At 32.6% G+C, this 27,702-nt stretch overlaps 1 protein-coding gene across 1 annotated transcript in view; it reads right to left on the reverse strand.

The window, feature by feature from the left end:
* ASCC3 (activating signal cointegrator 1 complex subunit 3) overlaps nt 1-27,702 on the reverse strand; it is a 353,465-nt gene that overhangs the window by 190,383 nt on the left and 135,380 nt on the right. Inside the window, exons 11-13 of the mRNA XM_042986876.1 lie at nt 25,249-25,413; nt 14,612-14,788; nt 11,743-11,814 (exon numbers count right to left, since the gene is read on the reverse strand). Coding sequence (XP_042842810.1) covers nt 11,743-11,814; nt 14,612-14,788; nt 25,249-25,413 — 414 coding nt within the window. The remainder of the gene's footprint in view (nt 1-11,742; nt 11,815-14,611; nt 14,789-25,248; nt 25,414-27,702) is intronic.

Below are 27,702 nucleotides of genomic sequence, written 5' to 3' on the forward strand. Positions count from 1 at the left end.
CAATCTTTGATGTCATTCAACATCATCAGGATGTTCCACCCTCAGCCTGGACATTCAGCTTTCTGTAGAACTAATGACTATTTTCTTGATTTTCCTTGAAGTTAGTTGCCCTCAATTTCTTTAAGGATAACTTCCAACTTGTGAAGACTACCTCTCCCATTCACTTATTTACCAAACATCATCTCTGCACCAACTATGCTCCAGGTACTTGTGAGGCCATGACAATACAATGATGAGCAAGACCATGTTAGCCCCTTTATTGGATTAATGATCTAATAATAAAAAGTGGTATTAATCAAAACCAGACAGAAAAATTGTAAAACTATGGCAAGAAATATGAAGAAGATGTGGGCTATGCTATTATGCAGTTCATAATAGGGAGGTAAAAGAGTAAAGGAGGTATACAGAGCCTTCTCTAACAAAGATAAAATTTGAAGGATTTAGGATAACTAAGCAGAGAATAAGGAAAAAATTTGTGAGGTAGAGGGAACAAGATATGCACAAAGCTCAGAGATAAATAGAAATAAGCAGCTCTATGATTAGGATGAAAGAAGGTCAGGAAGGCAGGAGGTGGAAAATGAGGCAAAGAGGTGATGAAGATGGAAGAATGTAAAGGCCAGACAATAGAGGGACCCTCTGAGCCCTTTATAGGAGCTTGAAGGATTCAAGTGTCACCCTGGAGTTGTATTTTGTAAAGATCTTTCTAGCAAGGTGCAGTGGAGAGAGCAGCTGGTGGAGGGCCAGAATGGATGTAGGTAGAGCAATTAAGAGGTGGCTAGAACAGTCCATGGATGACATGATAGTTACCTGCATTATTAGGTAGTAGAAGTGACGGTGGAGGGGGGCGGGGGGATGGAGAGAAATGGATGGATTTGAAACACACTTAGGTAAAATGAATAGGTGTTAATGAAGGATTAGAAATGGGAACAAGGGAGAGTTAGTTAACAAGGACAACATTTAGCTTTCTTTATTCCAAGTATTTCACTCATAGAATGTCTATACTAAATCACTGTTAGATTAATAAAGGAATGAATAAACTGATAAATGAATAATCCCAACTTTGTCTTCTTACCCTATAAAAGAAAATCGCTGTTAATGAAAGGAAAGAATATAAAAGAAAGTATCAACCCTTATTCTTATACAACACATTAATTGTACACAGATATACTAATGAGATTTTTACCTTATTATATACAGAGAAAATAAAAAATTCTAAGCAAACCCTAATAATACTGATTAAAAAGTAAAATAGAGAACTCAACAGTATCAAGAACTAGTTTTTGCCTGTGAAATGTAGAAGGATAGGAAATTTCAATTTGACAGAAAATGAATAAGAGCTTTTTATGGGGGTGGGGTGTACTTTTGAATAGAGGTTCCAGGGGCACCTGGGTAGCTCAGTCAGTTAAGCGTCTGACTCTTGATCTCAGCTCAGGTCATAATGTCACAGTTGGTGAGATCAAGCCCTGCGTGGGGCTCTGCACTGTTAGCTTGGGATTCTCTCTGCATTTCTCTCTGCCTCTCCCTCCCTCCCTCTCTCTCTCTCAAAATAAATAAATAAACAAAAAAAATCCGTAGAGGTTTCAGGAATGCTGCTTTTAGATTTTCTTGTAGTTAAAAAAACTCCTGAACTGTTTCTTTAATAGTACCATTTTTAGTGGTAAAGATGTAGGAGGAATATCTTCTTTAATTGTTGTGCTCATAGATATTAAAATACCTTCTCAAGAATCTTGCTTTTATATTCGTTTGGGAATATGTCTCAATTTGGGAAGACAGAGCAAAAAAGGCAGCACTCAAATAATTCACAAATAAAACTCATGTTAAACAAATTAGGTATGACAGAACATGGGTTTAAGAATCAAGATGCTTGTATCTGGAGGAAGAAAACTTTTTTAGGCAAAGAGCCCAAAGGAAAGTTCCATCATTAAAGTTAGCATGGTAAAATCTGTGTCAGTTGTACATAATAATTTTTATATAAACTAAGAATCAATGTTAAGAAAAATAATTCCCTTCAGATAGTAAGAAATTAAGTTAATAGATATTTAGTACTTAATTTTTACGGGTGATTTCTTATTAGAAACAGAAACATCTATTAAGAACTTATAAACAATGAAGAAAGAGAAAACAAGGCACAAATCTGAATAAGGAAAAGCTGATATTAAGCATGAATCCGAGACTGAAAGTAACATTTTTTCCTCTTTAATACTGCAAAGCCATTTATTCTTGAAACTTAGTAGGTTTTGAGTAAGAAGTTATTAATTAAGGATGCTAACTTTTTTGATAATGTAAAAAAAAGAACAAGTTACTAATAAATATGCCATAATCTCTGAGGCAGTTCCTAATTTCTTTTTCTATCACTGTAACAAAGTTTGTATAACAAGAAAAATCTCAATAGGGTTAGGGCATCAATTATTTTCCCATTCTGCAAGTTACACAGGAGGAGGGGAATTATTAACAGGGATGATAAAGCTGTACTTGCATTTGGTAACACAAAGAGTAGCTTACAAATGAGACGTCTCATTAGTTTGAGCAGATGGATCAAAATTAAAGGCTGAATCGCCAACTTTTAATTTCCCAATTGCCAAGAAGACTTGAAGTCTTGCAGAGTATGACTGTTGAAAAGTCAACATGAAAAGATTTTCTCCATCTGTCATCAACACATGCTTGAGTGGAACACAACTGCCTCCTACTGTTTTTAATACTTTTAAGGCAATGTTGCACATAAAATCTATTAAGTAAGTACACTAGCACATAAGTTTAGATGATTGGTATACTGAAACCCATGGAATAGGATGACCAGAGGATATCAGCATGGTTTATGAACATGAAATTCGTTCTATTCTAATGTAATCTAAATGGAGAGAAACAAAACAAATTCACTTGTGTATTTAAGAAGAAACTGTTAATTTTTAGCATGAAAACTATTCAGTTGCCTGAGAGTTATAGTTTTCCATTTTTCAATAGACATTTATTTCAGTCTTATTACTAATGGTCTGAAACGTAACAGCTCCGATTAAAGTATTTAGTGAAACCACAATTAGGGAGAAAAGCCAAAATACTAAACAACTTGAAGGCAAGAAAACCAGATCAAGGAGTAGTCGCAGGAAGGATTTTTTAACTGGATGGCAGAGAAAGGGTAGCACAAGGTGGTAGCATGGTAAATTCAATTGATTTTCCAGGAGTAGAATAGACTTAAAATTTCTTACTACTATATATTAACTGCTAAGATGTATTTAAAAGGAAACAAAATAAAGCTAAAGTTTGTTAGCTACACAGCCCCACAATAACTTATGTTCCCTTAATAACAAAGAAAAGCACATTTACTGAATATGTAGCTGGCTGCTTAATAACAATGTGCTAATACAGTTAGTTATAACTATAACTGAATTCTAGAAGCAAAGGTCTCTCCCTCTCTATCTATACTAGATATGTATATACTATATATAGTATATAGTATATATAGTATATAGACATCTATATCTAGTATATATAGTATATAGATATCTATATCTAGTATATAGAGGCAGAGACCTTTGCTTCTAGAATTCAGTTATAGTTATAACTAACTGTATTAGCACATTGTTATTAAGCAGTCAGCTACATATATATATGCACACAAACACATATATAATTTACTGTACTTATATGTACAACAAAACATTTAAATAGAAGAGTCTCTTAGAATGAAGCACACATGTATAGTTAGACCTTTCAGTCACCAGAGCTGGGCAGAATAATATAACTGAAGAGTTAATTTGGGTGTCAGTTTTTTAGATAATAAGGTAAAGAGATTGTTGAATTATACATTTTTCATTTTCTGATAGATGGATACAAATTCATTCATTAAAATTACTTGGAACCTTATATAAAGACAGACAGTGACTGGGATAACATTATAGTCAAACTCAATTATGTGGGGAAAAAACACGACTCAGAGACTATCCTATTGGGAAGTTCTTTGTTAACTCTCTAATAAAAGCAGAGGACCACATCTTAGTGAAGGTATGTATTCAAGGAGCTAAAAAATGGGGGGGTGGGGAATAATTCAGTGAGAGGTTCTAAGTCCCTGAAAACAAATTTCCACATAATCTTCAGTGTGATGGATTACATCAACGACTCTTAGCCTTATTGAAATAGGTATCTACCTCAGCTTCCAACATCAAAATATGTAATAGTCTTCCTTTCCAAGCATCTCCTCTGCAATTTCAGCTCTGGACATATTATAAAGGCTATCAGTAGAAGCTGCCACACATTAAGCTAAATTAACTTATTGACCAAATAGTATGTGGCAGAGCAGCTTGCAAATAGAAGACTGAATGATCCCTTTGAAAATTCAGACTGAAACAGAAGATTTTAGTTTTGAGCAACTTTCCCAAAGTTGCAAACATAATAAAGGTCATAAAGAAATCAAAAAGATGGAGCTCTGTTTCCAAACTTTGCTCATGAAAGAGTTCTTGAGATGATTACATTAATGTAAAATTTGCCTTAACAACTTAGTACTTATGGCTCTGGCATTGGCATTTGTAATACTAGCAAGATCAGAAGCAAATATCAACCAGTAAGTCACAATCCTGATGCATTTCATATTTCCTGTCATCTCCATCTCACTAAGGATGTTAAATTTTTGAAGATGAGGCAATTCATCACAATCAAATTGTATTTACTAGAGAGACCCCATGCACAAGACACTATAATAGGAATTTAAACAATAATATGTTCTTGTAATCCAGTCAAACTTCGTAGGACCTGTCCTACTAGAACACAAAACCTAAAAGGACAACATTGCACAGAACACACTGATTAAGTTTTAAGTATGCCATCTTTGATCTGTTTATTTAAAATACAGTGTTAGTTTCCATTTAAGGTTCTGTCATACTTTTGAATGGACAAAATATAATAGAGAAACTATAGGAGTAACAGAAAAAAAGGAAATTAAGGGGAAGATGTCCATTTTAAAAAATGAAAGGACATACACCAACAAAAAAAATTATATTTGCTTTAATCCTTTTTTCCCCTCAATATTTTATATTAATCATACTTAAACTACATTTTAAAAATGCAATTACAGAGGTCAAAGACCACAGGGTCACAGTTATGAAGCAAAAACACAGAGAAGAACAGGTTTTTCTAATTGAAAGTGAGTGCATGGGGCACCTGGGGGGCTCAGTCAATTACATATCTGACTCTTGATTTTGGGTCAGGTCATGATCTCATGGTTCCTAAATTCAATCTCTCCATCAATCCCTGCATGTGCTGCCAGCACATAATTCCTGCTTGGGATTCTTCTCTCTCCCCTACTCTCTCTCCCCTCCCTCCTTGCACTGTCTCTGTCTCTCTCAAAATAAATAAACTTTAAAAAAAAAGACAGAGAATGCAAACTCAAAGCAAAGCATGAACAACAAGTATACAAAATGTGTTTTTTGTAATCATGATCTAAAAATAAAGGCTGCCAAGGTCGCCTGGGTGGTCAGTCAGTTTAGCGTCCAACTCTTGATTTCATCTCAGGTCATGATCTCACAGTTCCTCAATTCAAGCCCCGTGTCAGGCTCTGCGCTGACAGGATGGAGCCTGCTTGGGATTCTCTCTCTCCCTCTCTCTCTGCCCCTCCCCTCCTCATGAGCTCCCTGTCTCTCAAAGTAAATAAATAACCATTTAAAAAAAGAAGTAATCTCTGGCTAATTAAGAAAAAAAGCTCACTGATATGTTACCACTCTATTATATGCCTTAAAAGTATAAAACAAATTCAAAATAGCAAACACAGCAGATCATAATCTTACCTCACATTATACTGATAAAACTTTTCAGGAAAATATGGCACCAAGTTTCTAAAATCCTACATAGGTCTGCTACGATCATGAAATATTATTACCCACCCAGAATGTATTATAGGATCATGTGGCAAGGCTGCAGAATGTGGCCATTTGTGCCATAATTCTATTTTAGGAAGTTTATCCCAAGAAATGTTTCAACAGAAAAAATAATAGGCAGAAAGATGATCACTACGGTAGCACTATCTTTAATAACAGAAAATTGCAAACATTAAAAACACTTACTAATATAGGAATAACCAGTAATAGAGGAACAGCCAATGTCAGCTTAATGACAAAGGAGCAGTATAAAGTTCCGAAAATGCTGTGGGTTTCATCTCCACAAAACTTGTGTTTCAATCCTCATGCAAACCTTTATTAGCTGTATGTACTGGCTGGGAAAGCTGCTTAACATGTTGTAGGTTCATTTTCTTTTTGAAGAAAAGGAGATCATAATGCTCATGTTGGGATGGGAAAATTAAAAGTCCAAAGACATTCATATGGTGTCTGAAACTTAGAAACTGAATAAAAACTCCCTTTCTCTCTTAGCGATATTAAAATTGTGAGGACCATGTAGAAACAATGAAAAATCTTCACTATTCATTAAAGAAAACAGTGAATATAAAACTGTAACTACAGTACAATTTAGTTATGGATTACAACTAATAATTAAGTTTGAATGAACAAAATTAAAAGCTACATGTGCAATTGGATAAAAAATGACTAGTGGATATGCATAAAAATTACAATAATAATGTTAAAATGGTAAATAGTAAGACTATAAAAATTTTCCTTAGTGTTATTTTATTTTTACAATTAAAAAAAGTAAAAGAGATATGTGGGTATTTCTACAGAACTTCAGAAAGTCCTACTATTATGGAAAATAAACATCATCACTAACCATTCAAAAATAGAAATTGTGAGACGTGCAGCTTAAGCCTGACATTTTAAGGTACACAGTGTGAAGAGGGCCCTAGTTATCCTGTTATAATTCTAGTTTGGGAAGAGGAACATATCTGGACACAATCTCTGATCCCTAAGTGTTTCACTGAACTCTCAAATTGCAATCATAGTCTACACAATCACCCACAGTGCATTTTTAGCCAGACAGGCGTGCAGGGGAAGAAGAGAGCTTGGAGGTCATGCATCCTTAAAAGGTTGGCAATCATGGATGCCATGACATGCACACAAAGGTGAGAAGGGAATGCTTGTACCCAACTTCTGCCTCAGCTTTGCTCACCCTCCATTCCCATGTTCTTCCTGCCCTGGAGCAGCAGCCTCTGGTCACCTGAAGCCTCCCTCCCTTGGGGTATCCCATCCAAGTCTGTCCTTTCTAAATAGGAAACCAGTGCTATGAACCCAGCCCTCCATCCCAACTTGTCCCTTTAGAATTTATAACTGCAAATGCCTACCGTCTGGCAGCTTTCTTTTTGAAAAGCAACGTACTGAACAACTTCACAATAAGAATGAAAGGAATGGCAGCAAGATCCCATCTCTACTGACCAAACACCCCCCAGCCAGCATACTTCATAAATCGTGATTCCTAGGGGAACATGTGAGCCTCTGTAACAGTAAAAGAACCATGACAGAAGAGGAAGAGGAAACAATCTTCCTAGGATCCTTTAAATTACAACATTTTATTGTACTTTTACATACAGTAGAAGATACAACTACCACTCTTACCAACAATAAGGAATAAGAGAATGTAGGAGTGTGATTATTTTTTAAAGAAATATTTTATAATGTAAGATTCAATAATGAAAAACAGGCTGGAGTAATATAACAAATATAAAGGATAATTATAAACAGCATGATAAAGGCAAATAATGCTACAAAGATAAGTGATCTGTAGTTCCTAAGGCCTCAAAATAGCTGTAGTACTGGCAGTAATGGTATTATTAAGCCATTTACTTACATTAGTATTAACAACCATGTGTGTTTATGTATATGTTTATACATAGATATATGTATTTATCAATCTCACTAAGAAAGAATTCACAAGAACTTCTCTTTTTTAAAAATTCTAAAAAAAAAAAAAAAAAAAGAGAAGATTTTTCTATCAGAAGCAATCCTGTGTTCTGAAGTAATGATGCAAGTACCTATTTATCTTGTCATTAAATGCTAACTACAACAGAAGAAAAATGATTGTTTTAATTTCTTCTTAATTCTACAGGCAACACTAACATTCCTACCAGTAGTGTCTTAAATATTTTTATAACATTTGCAAGAATATTACAAAAGGAGTAATAAGTGGAGCACCTAGGCATGTCGGTGCTCTGCACTGAGTGTGGAGACTGCTTAAGATAGTCTCTTTCTCTTTCCCCTTCTCCCTCCGCCCCTCTCCCCTGCTAAAGTTTTCTCTCTCTCTCAAAAAAAAAAAAAAAAAAAAAGGAATAGAGTTGATATTGACCTAGAGTAAAACTTTATCTATTTATATGTTCCATACATGGTAAAATATTTACAGTTTAATTCCCATTATTTTAAAAGACAAAAAAAAATTTAAGAGTTTGCATGTATAAAGAAATTTATCATAGATTACAAAAAGTTGTCCTGTGATAGAAGAAATCCTATCATGATTAAAAATTACGTTAAAAAGAATGTTAACTCACAGTTCAAACCTAAATGGAGACACAAAATAGCCAACACTATGTTGAAGAACAAAGTTGGAGGACTGATACTACCTGACTTCAAAAATGACCATAAAGATATAGTAATCAAAACACTCTAGTATTCGCTAAAGAATAGCCAAACAAATGAAAAAGATAGGGAACCCAGAAATACAGCCAACTGATCTTTGAGAAATGAGTACAGGTGATAAAATGGAGCAAACATGGTCTTTTCAATAAATGGTGCTGGAACAACTAGACCTCCACATGCAAATAACAATAACAACAACAACAACAACAACAACAAGTAAATCTAGACATGGACCTCACACCCTTCCCAAAATTTAACTCAAAACCAATCATAGGCCCAAATATAAACACAAAGCTATAAAATTCCTAGAAGATAACATAGGTAAAAATCTAGGTGACTTTAGGCATGGTGATGCCTTTTTAGATACAACACCACAGGCATGGTCTGCAAGATAATTGATAACTAGATTCTATTAAAGTAAAAACTGTTTGTAAAAGACACTGCTGAAAAAATGAGAAGACAAGTCACAGACTGGGAGAAAATATTTGTAAAAGACACAACTGATAAATGACTTTTATCCAAAGAACTTTTATACAAAGAACTCTTAAAACTCAACAATAAGAAAATAAAGAAACTGATTTTAAAATGGCCTAAGACCTAAACAGATACTTCACCAAAGATACAGATGTAAAATATGTTCAACATCATTTGTCATTAAGGAAATGTAAAGTAAAACAATGAGATACTGCTACACACCTGTTAGAATGGCCAAAAAAGTGGTATCACTAAATGCTAGTGAGGCTATGGAGCAAAAGGAACTCTTATTCACTGCTGGTAGGAATGCAAAATGGTACACAATTTTGGAAGACAGTATAGAGCTTTCTTACAAAACTAAACATACTCTTACTATATGACCCAGTAATCATACTCTTTGGTGTTTACCCAAAGAAACTGTAAACTTAAGTCCACACAAAATATGTACACAGATGTTTATAGCAGCTTTATTCATAAGTGCCAAAACTTGGCAGCAATCAAGATATCATTCAGTATGTAAATAAATAAATAAACAGTGGTATATCCAGAGAGTGGAGTATTATTCAGTGATTAGAAGAATAAGCTATCAAGTCACGAAAAGACATGGAGAAACCTCAAACAGATAACGTGACAAAAGCCAATCTGAAAAGGCTACAGACTGTATGATATTCTGGAAAAGGCAAAACAACAGAACGATTAAAAAGATTTAAAAGGTAGTGGTTTCAAGGGGTAAATGGGAAGGATTGATGAATAGGCTGAACACAGAGAGTTTTCAGGGCAGTGAGATTATCCTGTATGACACTACAATGGTGGATACATGCTATTATACATTTGTCCAAACCTACAGAACAAACTTCAAGAGTGAATCCCATTCAATTTTGCCTGTGAGCCAAAACTGCTCTAAAAAAGAATGTTACTTTTTAAAAAATTGAAAAAACATATTTACTTAACATTTTTAATATAGCATATACAAATAGATTTTATGGATTTCATAGCTACATTCCTTAGCTAATAATATAGTTTAAATTTTTTGTGATATAAAAGTTAGAAATAAATGTCCGTGGCAGTAATATCTACCTAATTACACTGAATTTATCTTGTTCTTTTACAAAGAAGGTACAGACATTGGTGATTATACAGGATATTTCTTTCTTTCAGGATTTTCACTGAAATGCTATCAAATGTTTCTCTAGATAACATTTTAGGATCATCGGATGTTCACTACAAATAAATCTTATGAAGCAATCTAGAACAGAAGTTAGAAAACAAGCCAAATGCAGTTGCTGCTTGTTTTTGTAAATAAAATTTTATTGAAACACAGCCATGCCCAATTGTTAATATACTGTCCACGACTGCTTTCATGCTCCAACAGCAATGAGTAGCTACAATGAAGAAACACATAAGGCCCACAAAACCTAAAATATTTACTACATGCCCCTTTACAAAAAGAAAAAAAAGAAAAAAAAAGTTTCCTGGCTCGTAAGTAGTTGATATTTGGTAATACTTTTGATTAAAGAAAGAATATTGGTCTTTAACCTTTATTTGTACATAATAAATAATGCAACTCAAAGCAGTTTTCTAATGAAGATCAAAGAAATACACTGATATAAAATAAATGCACATAGTGATCATGACATGATGGTTAGTGAAGACGCTGCACTCACATGACTGGATATACAAGTGCACTACAAAAATGATGGAAACATGTTACTTTATTTTGTACAGCACCTCATTTTCTTCACATGTCAAATGATGATAACAGTACCTGTCTCACTGCCTGGTGAGAGGATTCAATGAAAATAAATGTAAGATAATTTTAGCAGTTTCAGACATTTAAGAATCATTAGGAAAGGTAAGTCACTAATATCATATAATTTAATCATGATTTCTTTTCCTTAAAAGTTATTCTTAAACCTAAGGACATTCTCTTGAGATTAGTTAGAAACCTGATTCTAAAGTTGTTTCTTAAAGGGGCAAAATGCATCAAAGATGCTCACTGGGCCGTGTTCCATGCCTTCAAGTTTAATTCATCATTGATTTGTTTATATACTGAGGCTCGAAACAACACTTAGTCTGGAAAAAAAGGATTTCACTGCTCTTAAAACAAATTTAAAAACCAAAGGACCAGAAAGTATTTAATTTTATGTGTCATAAAGGCTAATAACATAGAAAAAAATTCCATAATAAAATAAAATGATCCAAAGAACCACATACAATCAAGCAATGATGAAGTTTCATGCAAGCAATTATTATCATCCCACTTTTTCTTTAATAATCTTGATTGGAGCATTTTGAACAATGGAGTTTAAAAGTAAAACTGCTTAATTTCCAAGCACAATAAAACACCATATATCATATATATTTGAATTGGTACTACTTCATGAAAACAGTAAGAATAACAGAACATTTAAAATTTTTACATTATGTAAAAAAGTACAAATTAAAAATTTTGAGGTATGAAGGAAGACTGCTTTTTTAAAAGACAAAAAAAAAACCCAGAAGTATAGAGGATGAAATCCTTCTCTCTCTTATCTATTTAATGAAATAGCAAAATAATAAATAAATAAATAATAAAATGACCTAGCAATATTGGGATGATAATTTATGAATATTTTATGACTTATATGGCTAACCACTCAGCTAAAAAGTTAGTAAAAAATAAAACCTCACAGTCATTATCTCACAATTCAAGAAAAATTTTAAGAGCATAAAAATTAATAATTTTAACCATTAAGTATTCTCAAAAACATGATAAAATAAAGCGTACCTGGTGTCCAGCCTTTACTTGCTTCAAAACACTTTCATAACATACTTCATCCATGTTATTCAATTGTTGCACCTTAAGGTTATTAAAACATGAATAATATCAAATGAAGCAATTATAAACTTTCTAACTAGCAACAAAACTGCTGATCATAAGGCATTTTTTTCCTTTCAGATTAACTAGAATGTAGAAACAACAAATGCAATATAAATACCTAGCATATTACAACCTATTAAGAAACACAACATAATTTTAAAGTACAAAGGGGCACCTGGGTGGCTCAGTCAGTTAAACATCCTACCTTGGCTCAGGTCATGATCTCATGGGTTGTGAGTTCGAGCCTCACATGGGACTCTCTGCTCTCAGCACAGAGCCCACTTCGGATCCTCTGTCTCCCTCTTTCTCCTCTTTCTCTGCCCCTTCCCTGCTCTCTCTTCCCCTCTCTCTCAAAAATAAATAAAAAAGATTTCAAAAAATTAAAAAAAATAAAAGTACAAATAAAATACCTCATACTAACTTTCTAAGTATGACAAGTTTTTTAAAGACAATTTTAAGGATAATATACCAGTTATAGATATTTTAGAATAATTAAAAAATTTTTGCTTTCCCCAGGAAGTCCACTTGTCAGGCTGTTTTTCTTCTGTTTCATTCTATAAACTATACAGCTTTCCTGTGTAATTCTCAAAATCACCACAACAGCACTAGTAGAATGCCATGGTATATACAGTTAGAATCAAGGGAAACATACTATTTCTGTAATACATATGGAGAGGGTTAGATATTTTTCTACAGAAACATTTTTCAGGTTAATTGGAAATTTAATATCCAATTCATGAGTTAAGAAAGGATCTCATTTTCCCTATTAATGATGAGGAAACTTCCAACCAAAAAGGTAAGATGGTTCATCCAAAGGAACAGGCATGTGATCCAACCTGCATCTCGCTACACAACATTTATTAAGAGTGTGGAAGTGATGAAAATGTCATACACATTTGGAATGACTATGATATAGATATTTTGTTTTAATAAAGTAAATGTTTTATCATTCTGTTACTCTTATGAATTGTAGTGACTAAGTAAAAGGAGATAATCACAAGATAATTTACTCCCCATTAATGATTCAAGAACAACCTCAGCTCGCAATAATTTTTTCAGTGTAGTTTGGGTTGAGTTCTGGGCAAAGCCATGATTTCAAATTAGAGGTGTCAGGCACACCATCTTCCTATATTCTTCCATAATAACTGAGTCACATCATGTGTTTTTGAATGAAACTCTGAGGAACCTACAAGGATTTCTTTTTATAAAACAATGACAAATGGAAAACTGGTTAGTAAATATATTAATCAACACCCTGGGGAAATGCTTAATGATTACCAATTGTATATTTCACTGAATGTAAAAATAATACATTATAATAAAACAAAAAAATCTATAACTAATACATATAAATAATTTACTATTAACCCTATGTAAGACACGTAACAGTGTTTTTCTAATTGTGCCAGACTTCTGTCACCTGACACCATTCTTTTTATGATTTAAGATTACAATGCTAACATATTAGGGTGAAAATATGTTGAATTTAATTAGCTTTAAGTGATTTACCAATTTATATAATGGATTAAAAAAAATAAGATTTAAATAGTTGAAAAGCACCTGAAAAATTTTTTCTTTTCTAAATCTTTCTGTGATAACCATCTTCTGTCATTTAAATTATAAAGATGAAAAAATAAGCTAAAGCTATAAAGGAAACAGCTCTACAGCTGCCCTAAGGATACCTTAAAATATACTAAATAATCAAATATATATTAAGAAGTGACTGAGAAAAAAAAACAAGCAGCAATACTGAAAATCACTTGAATCAATTAATGACAAAATATGTGCAATATAACTATTATTATATCTGTCTGTATGTCTGAAATGGCTCATGACAACCCTGAAGACACCTTACATTATGCATTGTACCTGAAGCATATGTATACACTGTTGTAGTGGCAGTCACTTTTGGTATTTTTTAGCTGAATATTTTATTTGTAATAGTGTAAGGTAAAATGACCCTATGTTACTAATAAAACTCTTTTTAGACAAGTAATGCAATACATTAAAGACCAGGGCTGACATACTAACACAGGATTCCATCTCATTTTATTTTATAAAGAGGTCATAAGGCCTATGAATCTTCTCTCAAGCCTATTTCTTTTACAGAAAACAAAAAGTATCATTTAACACAATATTAAATACATAAATTTTGAGCAAAGTAAAATATTCCTTCATGATACTATGAAACAGAATTTAAAATAAGCACCCTAATAGTGTATATGGTACACAGTAATACTATAAAACTTTTAAAAGCATTATAAAGAATCTCAGAAATGCCACTTACATATATATAATTAATATGGTAATTATAAAACATAAGTGAAATAGAATACCTCACTAACAGTTGCTATTAGGAATTATTTTCCAATGGCATAAAATTTATTATTTTTTTAGATAAGTAGCATATAAAAATTTATATTACTGGTTGAATGAGAGCCTTTTATTATTTTACACTAGACTTCAATCATTTCAAAGTAACTTTTTGAAATTTATGACCATATATATATATATATATATATATATATAAAACTTGTATTATTAGCCAAGAATACAAAATATACATTGATAATGTGATACAAACTGTAAGCAACTTTTTGAAGGAGTTATATTACTACTTATAGTTGAGGAAATGTGCTTGATTTTATCTAAGATGTTTAATTTGTAATCCTACTAAAAGGGTCTTTTGGGGAAATCCCAAGTAAGCATTAAACAATACATCAACAAAAACATTTTAGGAACAGAAAACTCTATTATTATTAAAAAATATATTTACCTTATTTGCACTTTTAACTCCCAGAAATGTCTGTCCAAGAGGAACTGGTCGAAAACGGCCATCAAAGTAGAAAAGTCCAATACAGGGATTAACATGTAAAAATGTAGCAACATCAAGGTAGTTGGGTAAGGTCGCAGAGAGCCCAAGAATCCTTATCATACTCTGTGTGGATTCCACCTACATGGGTTACATTATTTAATGTATGAGTAGATTCAACCCATTTGGATTTTTCTGGGTTTGAAATAAGTTTTAATAAACAGAGAGTATGAGACATTTACAATAAAACAAGATTCCACCCCTCTTAAAAATATGTAATAACAATACATAGTCTGAAACACAGATGTCTTTACCTGAAAGATAAACAATGAAAGAAAACTGGTCTAAGCCTGCCATCAAGGATAATATAAAATATATAATAAAACAAGATCCACCCCCAAATATATAATAACAACACAATTTAAAAGACAGATAACTGTCCTTATCTGAAAGATAAACAATTAAATAAACTGGTCTAAGCCTGCCATCAAGGATAATACAAAATAATTTAAAATGTAATTTTACATTTCCTGAAGAATCTTACTAATTTTTTTTTCCCTAAAAATGTAACAAAGTAAGTGACATACATGGATTAGGATTTAGTGTAAGTTTTATCAATTTATAATTTCAGGTGCTAAAAACACAAAAGTCTAAAATAATTAAGGTAAATATTTCTAGTATTTCACAAATTTAAATTTAAAATGAATGACAGAAATATTTGAAACTATGTGTATATATACATTCATTGAAAATTTCCATGGACCTTTTAAAAAATTATTGAAGTCTCATTTATTAAATCAGCATTTTCCTTCCCTTATTATAGATTGCTTAGTCTATAATTCTTTACCTATTATACAGTATTCCTTTTGCTGTATCATACTACCGTATCAGTAAAGCGTATCAGTAAAATATATCATATCAGTAAAAGTTGAGCATATCAGTAAAATATATGACTGAGAAACTAACACACTATTCTTTCATCAAAGAGGAAGTTTTCAAATTGGTTTACCAAATTATCATTACACACTTTATATTAAATCATTTCATAATCATAACAGAAGAGAGACTGCAGGGAATAATAGCTAAAACTTGGGAAAAATAAAAACTACTGAAAACATGAAATAAGCCACATTTTTTGTGTTCACTGCTGTAGTGTAATAGTCTCATTTTGTTTCTGAGCACTATTGATAACTGATTTTAATAATTATCTATTAAGCTCTTAATGACAGGCACAGGGCCAACAGAACAGGAGCTTAGAGTCCATATGTAATAATGGCAAAAATATCGTAATGTGTCCAATTAATAGTTGTAGTTTCCCAGAATGGTGAGAATAATGGGCAGGGATCACTAAATAAACTCTGGTACGTCAGGAAAGGCATACTGAGTGGGGGTAATGGTTGCTGCCAATCTAAACTGAGAGGACAGCAGGCAAGACAGAAGGAATCGGGAGTTTAGGGTACTGCATCTAGCAAGACTAGTAGTATGAACTGGAGAAAGGAGGTGACAGAAGATGTGGTTAGAAATGTAGAAATAATCATGAAAGAGTTTACATGCCAAGAAGTATGTCCATTTAACTGCTCATAAGCACACAACAGCGTCCAGTTCTCTCTCAGTTATGTTTTCAGGTCTAATTCATAACTTACAACACAACATCCTCATATTTTACATTTCTACACATTCAGTAAAAGGTCTTTATCATTTCTAGTTTTATTTATTCATTGGCTTTCTATTTGTGATTAGACTTGTTAGAGGTTGCTTTATTTAGTTTTTTTTTTTCCATTGGCTTTTAAAAATTTTGTTTTCCTATTTTAAAATTAACTTTATTTTTCAGCTTTATTATTTTTTCCACTCGATTTCATTAGAATATTTTGCACCAAACTAACATTTAACATTTAATAATTAACTTATTGATAGTGTCTCCATTCCTGTTTCATTTTAGATTATAAATCTTACTTTGAATAACAATTCTGGGTGCATTTGACAAGCTTCCATTATTTTTGAAAAAAAAAAAAAAAAAAAAAGAGTGCTGACCCTCTCTCTTTCCTTCTCTTCCTTCCATGATCACTTACTGACCTCTAAGTGGCTGCGGATTAATCTTTCAGTTGGTTGGGTTTTCATTTTATCAAATATAAAAGTGTAGAATGTATGCATGTATATACATATGTATGTATGTGTATCTAACTATCTATACAGAATTTTATCATATAAAAGTTGTTTCTAAATGTCTACTGTATTCTGTAAAGACTATGATCTGTTCAATTTCTGCTTTGACAGAAAATGTCCCATAGAGACCTGAGATTTATCTATTCATAGGTTATACAATACTGTATGTTTGATCACTTCACCACATTAATTATATTATTCAAATTCTCTACATCAGCAATACAGGATGTTAGTATTTGCCAAAAGAAAGAATCATTTTAATCACATACGAACTTCCCATTTTAAACTAGGAGGCAAAATTGATTTTCCCCTCCTAAGAGGAATTAATTTCTATCATTAGCATGATACAGTCTAGGATCATCCACACCTTAGCCCTATGGGTTCTGCAGAAATATTAGGTGGCATTCTGCTGCCCCATGTCCCTATAATAGCCCTTCTCTCTGTGTTCTCATATCCCTTCTGCTTTCATATTTTGTATTCTTGGCTTCTAAAGTCTGATTTAGAAAATGATTTCTTACCTAAAAAAAAAAAAATTGAAAACATCTAATGTGATTTTAAAAATTACACATGATTTAGAATGAATTTGGCAAGTTAGTCAACCTATGAGAGAAGGCATATAAAAAGATTTCTAACCTTAACGTTATATTATTATTTTTTTATCTAGAAATGTTTGCCATTCTCACTTTCTTGCTATCATCAGTAAAATAAGGGGGTTCATGAAGAGACACTGGGTAAGTATTTTAATCATTTCTTCAGTTTCCTATGTCCTTCTTATTTACAGCTAATTTTAGTCAAAACTTGCTTGCATCATACTGGTATCTTCAAGTTTACTGCCCCTAAGTGAGCAATTTTCAATGCCGGATTTCTCCTTGCACATTGCAATACAATGTACACACACTTCAGGAGAGTCCAAATGCCTGGATACATTCCCTGACACCAATGTTTCCTACAAGCATAAGAGAAAATGTGGTCCTGTAACTTCAAAATCCATTCTGTAAGTTTAGACAGAGGAGTTTAGAGGTTCTTTCTGGGCATATTTGAGGACTAAATAAAATACCTATAGAGATACCTATGAGATATATATGGCTCCTTAGACAGATGATTCTTACCACTTTGGTAAAAGAATAAGAACTACAACTTTCAAATTAAAGGTATTTAGTTGGATATAAAAACAACCTTCCCCCCAAAAAACTCCAGACTGAAATTATCATGAACTGAATCAATATAAACATTTGTATGGCAGAGTTACAGACTTAAGGGAACAGATCCATTTGCTTCATTAAATTTATAAATCAGTGGATTCCATAAAAATTATATAATAAGCCAAATTACAGAACAAATAAAAAATAAGAAAATGAATAACTGAATTTTCAAAATATGCTTTTGCATTTAATTCAAAAAGTCTTTACCTTTAGGTGATATTATCTAGAAGACAACTCAATAAGCCCTGGAACTCATATTTTGTTAAATTACCATCCATTCACTGATTGTTAGTAAGTATTTTATAAACCTGCTTTCACAAAGAAAAGGGGGACAAAGTATGTTCTAATTTGATATTCATTATTACTAGAAAGGATTCAAGAATAAAAGAAATCACAACATGATAGTCAGAAAAGGGAGTAAACAAAATATTCTTTTTTACAAAGGAGCAAGGGTGGCATTTTAAGTAAAGTCAGAGAGGATTTTGTCAATCATTTCATTCGTCAGTCAACAGATTGTGTATGTAATTGTATTGGGGGGGTGGAGGCACCAGGAAATAGCAGTAAACAAAACTGTCTTTACAATCAGGAGCTGACGTTTTAGTTGAGAAGAGACAACCATAAACTCATAAACAAATTAGGGAATTTCAGGTATCGGTATCAGTAAGTGCTATGAGTAGAGTAAAACAAGGTAATAGCATAGAAGGTAGCATGGGTGGGGCCACACTTTAGGTGGGATAATGAGGAAAAACCTCGCTAAAGAAGAAATATTGGAGAGATGATCAGGGGATAAAAATCTTCAAACAGAAGAAAAAGTAAGTACAAAGACTGTGGGATTGGAACAAGCTGGGCAGGAAGAAGATGAATGAGAGGACAAAGTGTGGATAGAACAGAGTTTAGAGGTCTACTGAAAACCCTCTCATGTATGACTTTGCAGGCCATAATTCACAAGCTTGATTCAATACATACAAAGTACACTTTCTACCCACAGTACTTAAAAATGTACATTGGAATTTACATTAAATTGCTATAGGAACTTTTAAACAATTAAACACTTTTAACAGTTAAATGTATCGAGTCACAAAAAACAATTATACTTTTAAACAATTAAACATTTTTAACAATTAAATGTATTAAGTCACAAAAAACTCCGTTTCAAATCAAAAAAGAATATAGGCCGCTTTCTCTGATTACAATGTAACATATTTAGAAAGATAAAACCAAGAGATGGCCAAAAACTTCTATTCACTTTGTAATTAAAATATATCATTATGATCCCATGACTGATCAACTTCATCGCAGGTTTCTAAGGAGGCTTTTGATAAGTTTGCTTAGTCTAGAAGACTCAGTGGGCATAAGCAAAGTAGTCCAATGTGAGTAATAGGAATACTTCCATAATTAGACATCCATCAACAATGGCTTAAGACTTAAACTTTGTGCAATGTGGATACCACTGAATAAGACACAGATCCACACATACAGAGACTATTTGCAAAAGCGTAAAGAGGGAGCATCAAAAAATGATAGAGATGGATAAAAATTAAAGTATAAATACATATACAATATCTTATCATGAATTTGCTTTCACTAAAAAAATCTTGTGGCTATCAGCAAAAACTAAAAACAAAGGAACCCTCTATCGGGGAAATAATCAACATCCCTATTAGTTAAGAAACCCCCTTTATATGTTGTGATGAGAATCCTTTACAGTGATTACAATGATTTTTTTTTAAACAAAACTCTTTATTTATTTATTCATTTTGAGAGAGAGAGAAGGAGAGAGCATACGCAGCAGGGGCAGAGAAAGAATCCTAAGCAAGTTTCCCATGCTGTCAGTGCAGAGCCCAACACTGAGCTCAATCTCAGGAACCACAGCATCATGACCTGAGCTGAAATCAAGAGTCAAGGCTTAACTAAGCCACCCAGTCAACCCTAGAATGATGATTTTAATTACGCAATAGTTCTATGAGGTAGTGAAGGTGATTTGAAAAGATATGAAAGTGATCTTTGTGTTTTGAAACCATTATAACATAAAAGTTACTGAACATATTTTTAAGGTATTTCGATGTTAAATACATGATACTCTGCAAACACCATAGACCTTTTTCTGCTAAAATTCCATTTAAAATGACTCTATTTTTTAATCTAAAAGTATGATCCTATTATTCTAAATATATATAATAAGCCTGTATGTGAAATACTTTCTTTTAAATGAGAATAACTTGGAACTTTATGTCCTAAACCAAATCTCAAAGCTCTGTAAACTACACTATGAACTATAAATTCACCTAAAAATTATTGTGTCAAAAACTATAAAAGTTTTAATATTTTACAGCTTATTTTTTATAATTAGCCCAAAAGCTAGGCAGTAAGTTTTTAGGATGCTTTCCTTTATATAAAATCTATGTTCAGACAGTTTAGAAGACAATTAATATTAGTTCAGTGTTGTTAAATACAACGGATATGGCCTTTCTTACACTTTCTGTTTTCTAAATTCCTCTCAATCATGTATCTTGTGAATTTAGTCCCTAAAGCCACCACACAATTTCAGAATCCGAACACAATCTACACTGCATTAGAGCATCTTTTAATGTTGCTTCCCTTAGTTACAAATGTTGATGTGCTATGTAAAACACTGCCATCTACTGGGAACATCTGGTAATCAAAAAAAAAGGTATATAGAAAAACAGCAACTTTGCTTTTTAATAAAAGTAGTTATGAGCTTTGTGATAGTACATTAAAAAATATGAGAAGAATCACACAGACCCTTCTATAAAGGAGATTAAAATATAGTAAAGGATACAAATGAAGACAGAATTTCTCATAACCAATAAAACATTCTGCCTTCAGTGAGATGAGTTTCATCTCTGGAAGAGGGTCAATGGTATTGGAAAGGAAATGGGGAAAGGACACATAGTTTTGTGTGGCTGGAACCTATTGTAGCTAAGAAATATGTAGAAGTTAAAATTATACAAATAGATCACAGCTCCAATAGTCTTTAATGTCCAGATAAGGAATTTAAACATTTTTCTTTAGATACCAAACAGCAAGCCATCAAAAAGTTTATGAACATAGTAGTAATAAACCATACAATTGGAGTTTATTATATTATGGAGATATCATGTGTAGGATGAATATATTAAATATTTAGATGTTATATATCTATACTATACACAATATATATATTTCTATATCATATATAGATATTTCTATAACTGCGTTACATATACAATAAAAATCTATTTTATATATTTAGTTTATATAAATTTAACTTGATATAGTTTATAATATTTATGTATTATATGGAAATTTATACACTATAATATTCATAAACTTAGAATTGCTTCAAAATATATATAATACATAGTATCATGTGTCTGTGTACATATATACAGAAAGCATTAGCAGGAGGCCTGCAATCCATTTGTTCCCTTAACTGGGGGTGCTCAGGAAAGAATGATGTCCTAGTCAAACACCCCTGTAAACATGCTAATGACAGACCTTCTGGTAAATGTACTAATGATATTTACTCGACCTCTAATGTTCTATAGTTACAGGCAAGTCCTTAACTTTATAATGCTTTTAGCTGATGGCCATGGTCCCTCTAGGTGGCTCAATGTAAATAAATCTAGAATGTATGGATTCATATGGCATGACTCCCCGAAAAACATCACTAAGCTATATAAGTACCATGGTATAAAATAAACACATTTCATGATTAAAGTAGCTCTCTTCTGTAAATGATGCCCTTCATGCTTGAAAATCTGGGCCAGAGCCAATCCTATGTGGCAAGAAAGGACCTGGAAAGCTATGATGGCAGTTTCAGACTTCTCCATGCTTCACCTTTGTCTCACAACTACCTGTATCCTTGAAATTATCAAGTTGGATATTAGCTAAAACCCGATTTTTGTGTCTTTTTTATTATTCCATCCCTTTGTGTTTTATGCATATGTGTTTATGTGTGTGTGTATACACATATTTTTAATTTATATGGTAAAATGTGAACATGTCCCAAATAACCCTCTAGTTCCATTTCTATTATCAAATCACCTTTAAGGTTTGTAGCATATCCTTGCATGTATATTCACCCTTGTCTACCCAAACCTAAAATATAAATGTAAGCAAGAACTCTGATTAACTACATCCATAGCACCTAGAACTATGTGGTTGGCAAATGTTCACTGAATGAATGAATGAATGAATGAGAATATAAATATATATTTTTTCTTCACATAAGTGGGATTATGCTATATGTAGAGGCCAGCTTCCTTTTTCAATAAGAATATATCTTTTAGATCCAGTTCATACAGCTCTACCTCATTTGTTTTAAAGGCTGCAAAGTAGCATTTTGTAGTATGACTATAATTTATTAATTATATATATACATGTTATATATATAACATATATATATGTTTGTGGGAACACCTGGGTGGCTCAGTTGATTGAGCATCCACTTCGACTCAGGTCACGATCTCATAGTTCATGAGTTTGAGCCCTGCTCTGGGCTCTCTGCTGCCAGTGAGGAGCCCACTTTGGAGCCTCTGTCCCCCTCTCTCTCTCTGCCTCTCTCCCGTGAGCACATGCTCGGGTATGCTCTCTCAAAAATAAACATTAAAAAAATTTATGAAAAAATACAGGTATCTGTTTGTGCTATGATTTCCACACATTAGATCCCTAGAAGTAAAATCATAGGGTTGGTTTTAGGGGGTGCTTTCAAATTACATTCTTTTTCAATTTTGCCAATTTGATAAGAATCTCATGTCTTTTTAAGCATCTTTTCTCTAATGCTCAGTATTTTTATTTCTATCATGAAACGCTTTTTACAAATTTCTAAAAAACTCATATATCTTACTAATTTATAATAACTATTAAATATAAAATACATTATTTTACATGCTATTGTTACTCTGTCTCACATTTTAACTTTTTGGAGATGTCTTTGTTGGTCAGAAGTTTTTAATATTTAGACATCCACATGTGCCACATGTTCCCTTTATAACCTTTGGAGTTTTGCATTTTGCTTAGAGCTTCTCTACCCCCAAGGTTATTTAGATATGCTCTCTTATATTTTCTGTAATGTATTGAGAATTCTGCTTGATATAGTTAAATTATTAATCCATCTAGAATTTTATGGTGGATTTACCAGATGGAAACACACTATTTTAAAACATTTTAAAATGCAGTATAACTTCCCATATACAGATCTAGATCAGAGCTAGTTAGCATATGAAATATAAAATAAAATACATATATAAATATGTAGGGAAGAGGGCAGAGTTTCTGACATGTTTAGTAAGAGATATCCATGGGATATTAGAATAGGAACATACAACTGCATCTGGATATGGCCAGAAGTCAGAGGGTAAGATTTGGACTACATAGATTTAAGTGACAAAGGCAAAGAAGTGTTATTTTCCCAGGGTAAATATTCAGAATGAAAAAAGAAGATGGCAACTGACTGAGACTTGGAGAATGTAAACATTTCAAGGTTGAGTAAAGGAGACAGCAAGGGAGACCGTTAAGAGCAGCTAAGTAGGTGGGGAAAAAAAAGTCAAGTGAAGAAAACCAGAGCAGGATTGCATCATGAAGCCAAAAGGAATGAAAATTTCAAGATTGAGAAAATGATAAGTTACATCAAATATAAAAAATGAGTAGTGTGAAAAGGTAAAAAAAAAAAAAAAGGAATTGGTTTGAGGACTGCCTTTTCGATTTAATAAATGGCAATCCTGGTAAAAACATTTTATTACCTATGTTGCAACAATAAACAGATTACAATGGTTTGAAAGTCAAAAGAGAAACAGTGAATACAGATTAATATTTCCAGATGATAGGTGGCAAAAAGAGTTTTACTGAATAGGAGTTATTGGAGAAGGATAGGTTTGAGAAAGGTTTTTTGGTAAAAACGAGAAGGACTTTGCAGTTCTTTTAAGCTGAAGAGACAGTGTCCACTGAGAGTGAGAAGTTAAAGATAACACAGCAAAGAAAAGGGATAACATACAGAGTAAAAGGAATGGGTCCAAGGCAAGCAGAGAAGGGGTCGCTAAGGAACAAGGAATAGAATGATGAATATGGATATGAGGGGGAGGGCTGAGGTTTATTCTGGGTGGTGAAAGGAAAGGCAAAGGATGGAAACTGAGGGACTTTAAGCATGAAGGACTCTACTTCCGTTCAGTAAACACATTGCCCTAAGAATGAGGCACGACAGGGTAGGGAAAAATGTGGGAGAAGTCTGGTGAAGCTTGGAAATGCTCGCTTTAGGAAAACAGAAGAAAAGTGGCTCAGAAGTTCCAGGGTGATCCCAATGATGCAGGTAAATGCAGAGTCTATGAACGTAAAGCGACTCGTATACCACTATGTGATCTTCTTTGCTAGTGCTTAGCATCTGGCTAGAGGCATATATATGATTCAAATGATTCATGGATGGAATTATGCCAGATAGTCAGGGATAAGTTAAGTAAGTTAAGGTTACTGACAAAAGAAAAATTGGTCATGGTGTCCTGGCTATTTCAGAAAGAAAATAAAACCAGGAGAATATGGGTCAAAGACAATAATAAATGGAGAGTAAAGAATTAGAGTTCTTGATTATGTTGAAAAACTAGTATTCATCTATTTTCTACACATGTAAAATCTACCAACAAACATCATTTTAATACCCATGGACATTCTAAGACACTGTCTTTTCACTTAATGAAAAGAGAGGCTGACAGAAAATAATCACGAGACATTGGTAAACCAACTTTTGTTTGGACTATTTATGAATAGCCAGGAAGCTCTCAAACTAGAAATAGCGTGTACAGGTCTTTTAAAAAAAATGATGAAGATTATGCACATGAGGTGATTACATTTCATTTTATCTAGTATATAAGAAAAATTGTAAATTGTTCATATCTTTTCAGGGGGAAGAAGTGCAGACAGAAGAGAAGTGGATGAAATCACTAATATTTACCTGTGTTCAATTATATCTTAATACTGCTTAGTCAATATTAGACATAGCTTTGTGACAACAGTTCAGAAATTTTCCTGTCTTTATTTTGGTTAATTTAGAGAGACTTCAATAAAATAAGACTTGGAAGGAAGAAAGAGTACTTTTAATATGAAAACAAAATAGCTAAAGGTTTCTCCATATTAAATTATCTTTATTCTCATGAACAAAACATATTAATATTTTTTGAATGCTACATTTAAGCTTAAAAACTTACTCATTCCTCCAAAATAAGCTTAAAAATAACTTCCTCTTACCTGCCGTAAAGTACGTGCCACTATGCTTTCTAATACTGGTCCTCTATCTTCATGCAGCAAATGAACTTCATCAAGAATAAGGAGCTTTACAATTTGGGAAAGAGCTACGTCTCCAACACTCTTTCTTGTCACTACATCCCATTTTTCCGGTGTGGTAACAAGCATCTATAAGATAAAATAAATTTAAAAAGAGAAAGTATCACATGGATGATATAAATTTCACCTGTGCCATTCAAAAAGAAATATAATTAGCAGGCTTTATGCAGATCAAATAAAAAGTGTTCAAAATATCCTGGAATGATATCTAATTCACCGTAAACAATGTCACTTCAAGAGTGATATTTCACTCCTCTTAAGTTGTGATATTAAGCAGTTATTTAAAACTCAATGAAGATAGTCTGTCAATAAATTGTTATGAAGTTATGTTATAAAATACATACCTTCTTTAAAAAGTATCTTATGATATAAAAAACAAATGAGTCTATATTTTAAACTATATACACTGATGATGGCCTTTATTTGAAAAGAGACAAAGAAGTGAAACAAGTGTTAAAAGGAAATGAAAAGGAAACCAAGAATCCATTCTAGGAACAATAACCTGTTTATACCTATCCAAATTTGAAGGAAGCTTCACTACTAACACAGTTTTTTAAAAATTGCTCTTTAATATCAACTAATATATACAGTACTTTTATACCAAAAAGTAATATATATAATACATATAACTGGCACATAATGGTAACCCAAAGAGTGAGTCACCGAAGATTCTAGGGCATGCAGAGCAGGAGATAAGCCTAAGGCATTCATGTGAACTTCACAGAAGCAGACCATTTAACATGAAACTGTAATTATAAATCTCTTTGCTTGTCACATACTAAATTGTTTGCGTACTCTAAACTTATCCTGTTGCGAGAAAAAGATGACAAGTTTAATATCTTCTACTATAGTAATACTACATTAGGAAAGAAGCCAATGTGTGGATAAATCAAAGAATACAAGATAACAAATCAAAATCAAAGCTCTTCTTAGCCAGTAGATCAAGATTAGAGAGACAGATGATAATCACAATTCATCTGTGCTTTGAGGGGGTTGACTAAGATAAGGGTCAGGTTATTCTGTCAACATTTTTGTTATGTTATTTCATGCCTGATTAAGTCAGCTCTAGGGACAATAACTTTTTTTTTGATTGGTGCAAATTATGTATAAATTCTTATCCACGATCTAAATTTATCAATATGACCTGTTGCATTATTAGTGATATCACTGCTTTCATTATGAAATGAACTATATCGACCACAAAGTTTAGCAGCTAAACAGAACATTAATTAACAAACTATAATGAAACAGATTAAGCAATTCATATCAAAGATATGAAATACTACAAATCCAAAGCTACTTAGTTAATTTGCTAACGCTAAATGGCAATGTTGAGATCACATCAAATTTTATAGAAAAGATGTGCTGCTGCAATTAGGTATAAAAAGATGTCTAATAAATTCTGAGATCTAAAATAGGTAAAAAACATTCACTATGCATTAAAATCTCTTTCAACAAATTTAAAATGAACTTCTACTTTGAATAATGATAAACTTAAAATAACCCAGGATATATTAATATAAATATACCCAGGGATCACTTACTAACAACCCTTTTCATTAAAAGTCCTGGAAAACATGCTTATTTGTTTTCAAAAACAACAATTTCCTACACTGTATATTTACTATCAAAGTATAAAATAAGTAAGCTTATTACTTGCAAGTGTTAGGAAAGATACAGGATACACTTTTCAAAATTTTATTTAAATCCAAGTTAGTTAACATACGGTGTAGTAATGGTTTCAAGAGTAGAACTTAGTGATTCATCACTTACATATAATAACACCCAGTGCTCATCCCAACTAGTGTCCTCCTTAATGCTCATCACGCATTTAGCCCATCCCTCCATCCAACACCCCTCCAGCAACTCTCCACATATATGTTTGTTCTCCATATGTAACAGTCTTTTATGGTTTGCCTCCCTCTCTGTTTTTATCTTATTTTTCCTTCCCTTCCCCTGTGTTCATCTGTTTTGTTAGTATGAAGCCTGGCTACCTACCTCAACATGAACTTAGAATATTATGCTAATACTTTCTTATAATTAACTTTCAGAGATAACAATGCGGTAACAAACTGTAAAATCAAATTTTTCAGATATCAAAACGCTATACCAAGGAAATCTTAAAATCCACTTTAGCATTTTATTATACTTTACTTTCAGCATAATGAGAAGTGGCTTCATTTAAATTACTATTCATCACTTCAGTTCCCTGAACTTAAAACGGCTAGAACATAAAGTGTCACATTTGCTTAATGAATTGGAACTCATGCAAGACATTTCCATCTGCTCTTGTATCAGGGCATGGGTTAACTGTCAGCATTTTTACTGTCAACTTAAATTTCTCTAAATACATGTACT

This window comes from Panthera tigris, chromosome B2 (assembly GCF_018350195.1).
Source record: "Panthera tigris isolate Pti1 chromosome B2, P.tigris_Pti1_mat1.1, whole genome shotgun sequence".
In the NCBI taxonomy this organism is placed as follows: domain Eukaryota; kingdom Metazoa; phylum Chordata; class Mammalia; order Carnivora; family Felidae; genus Panthera; species Panthera tigris.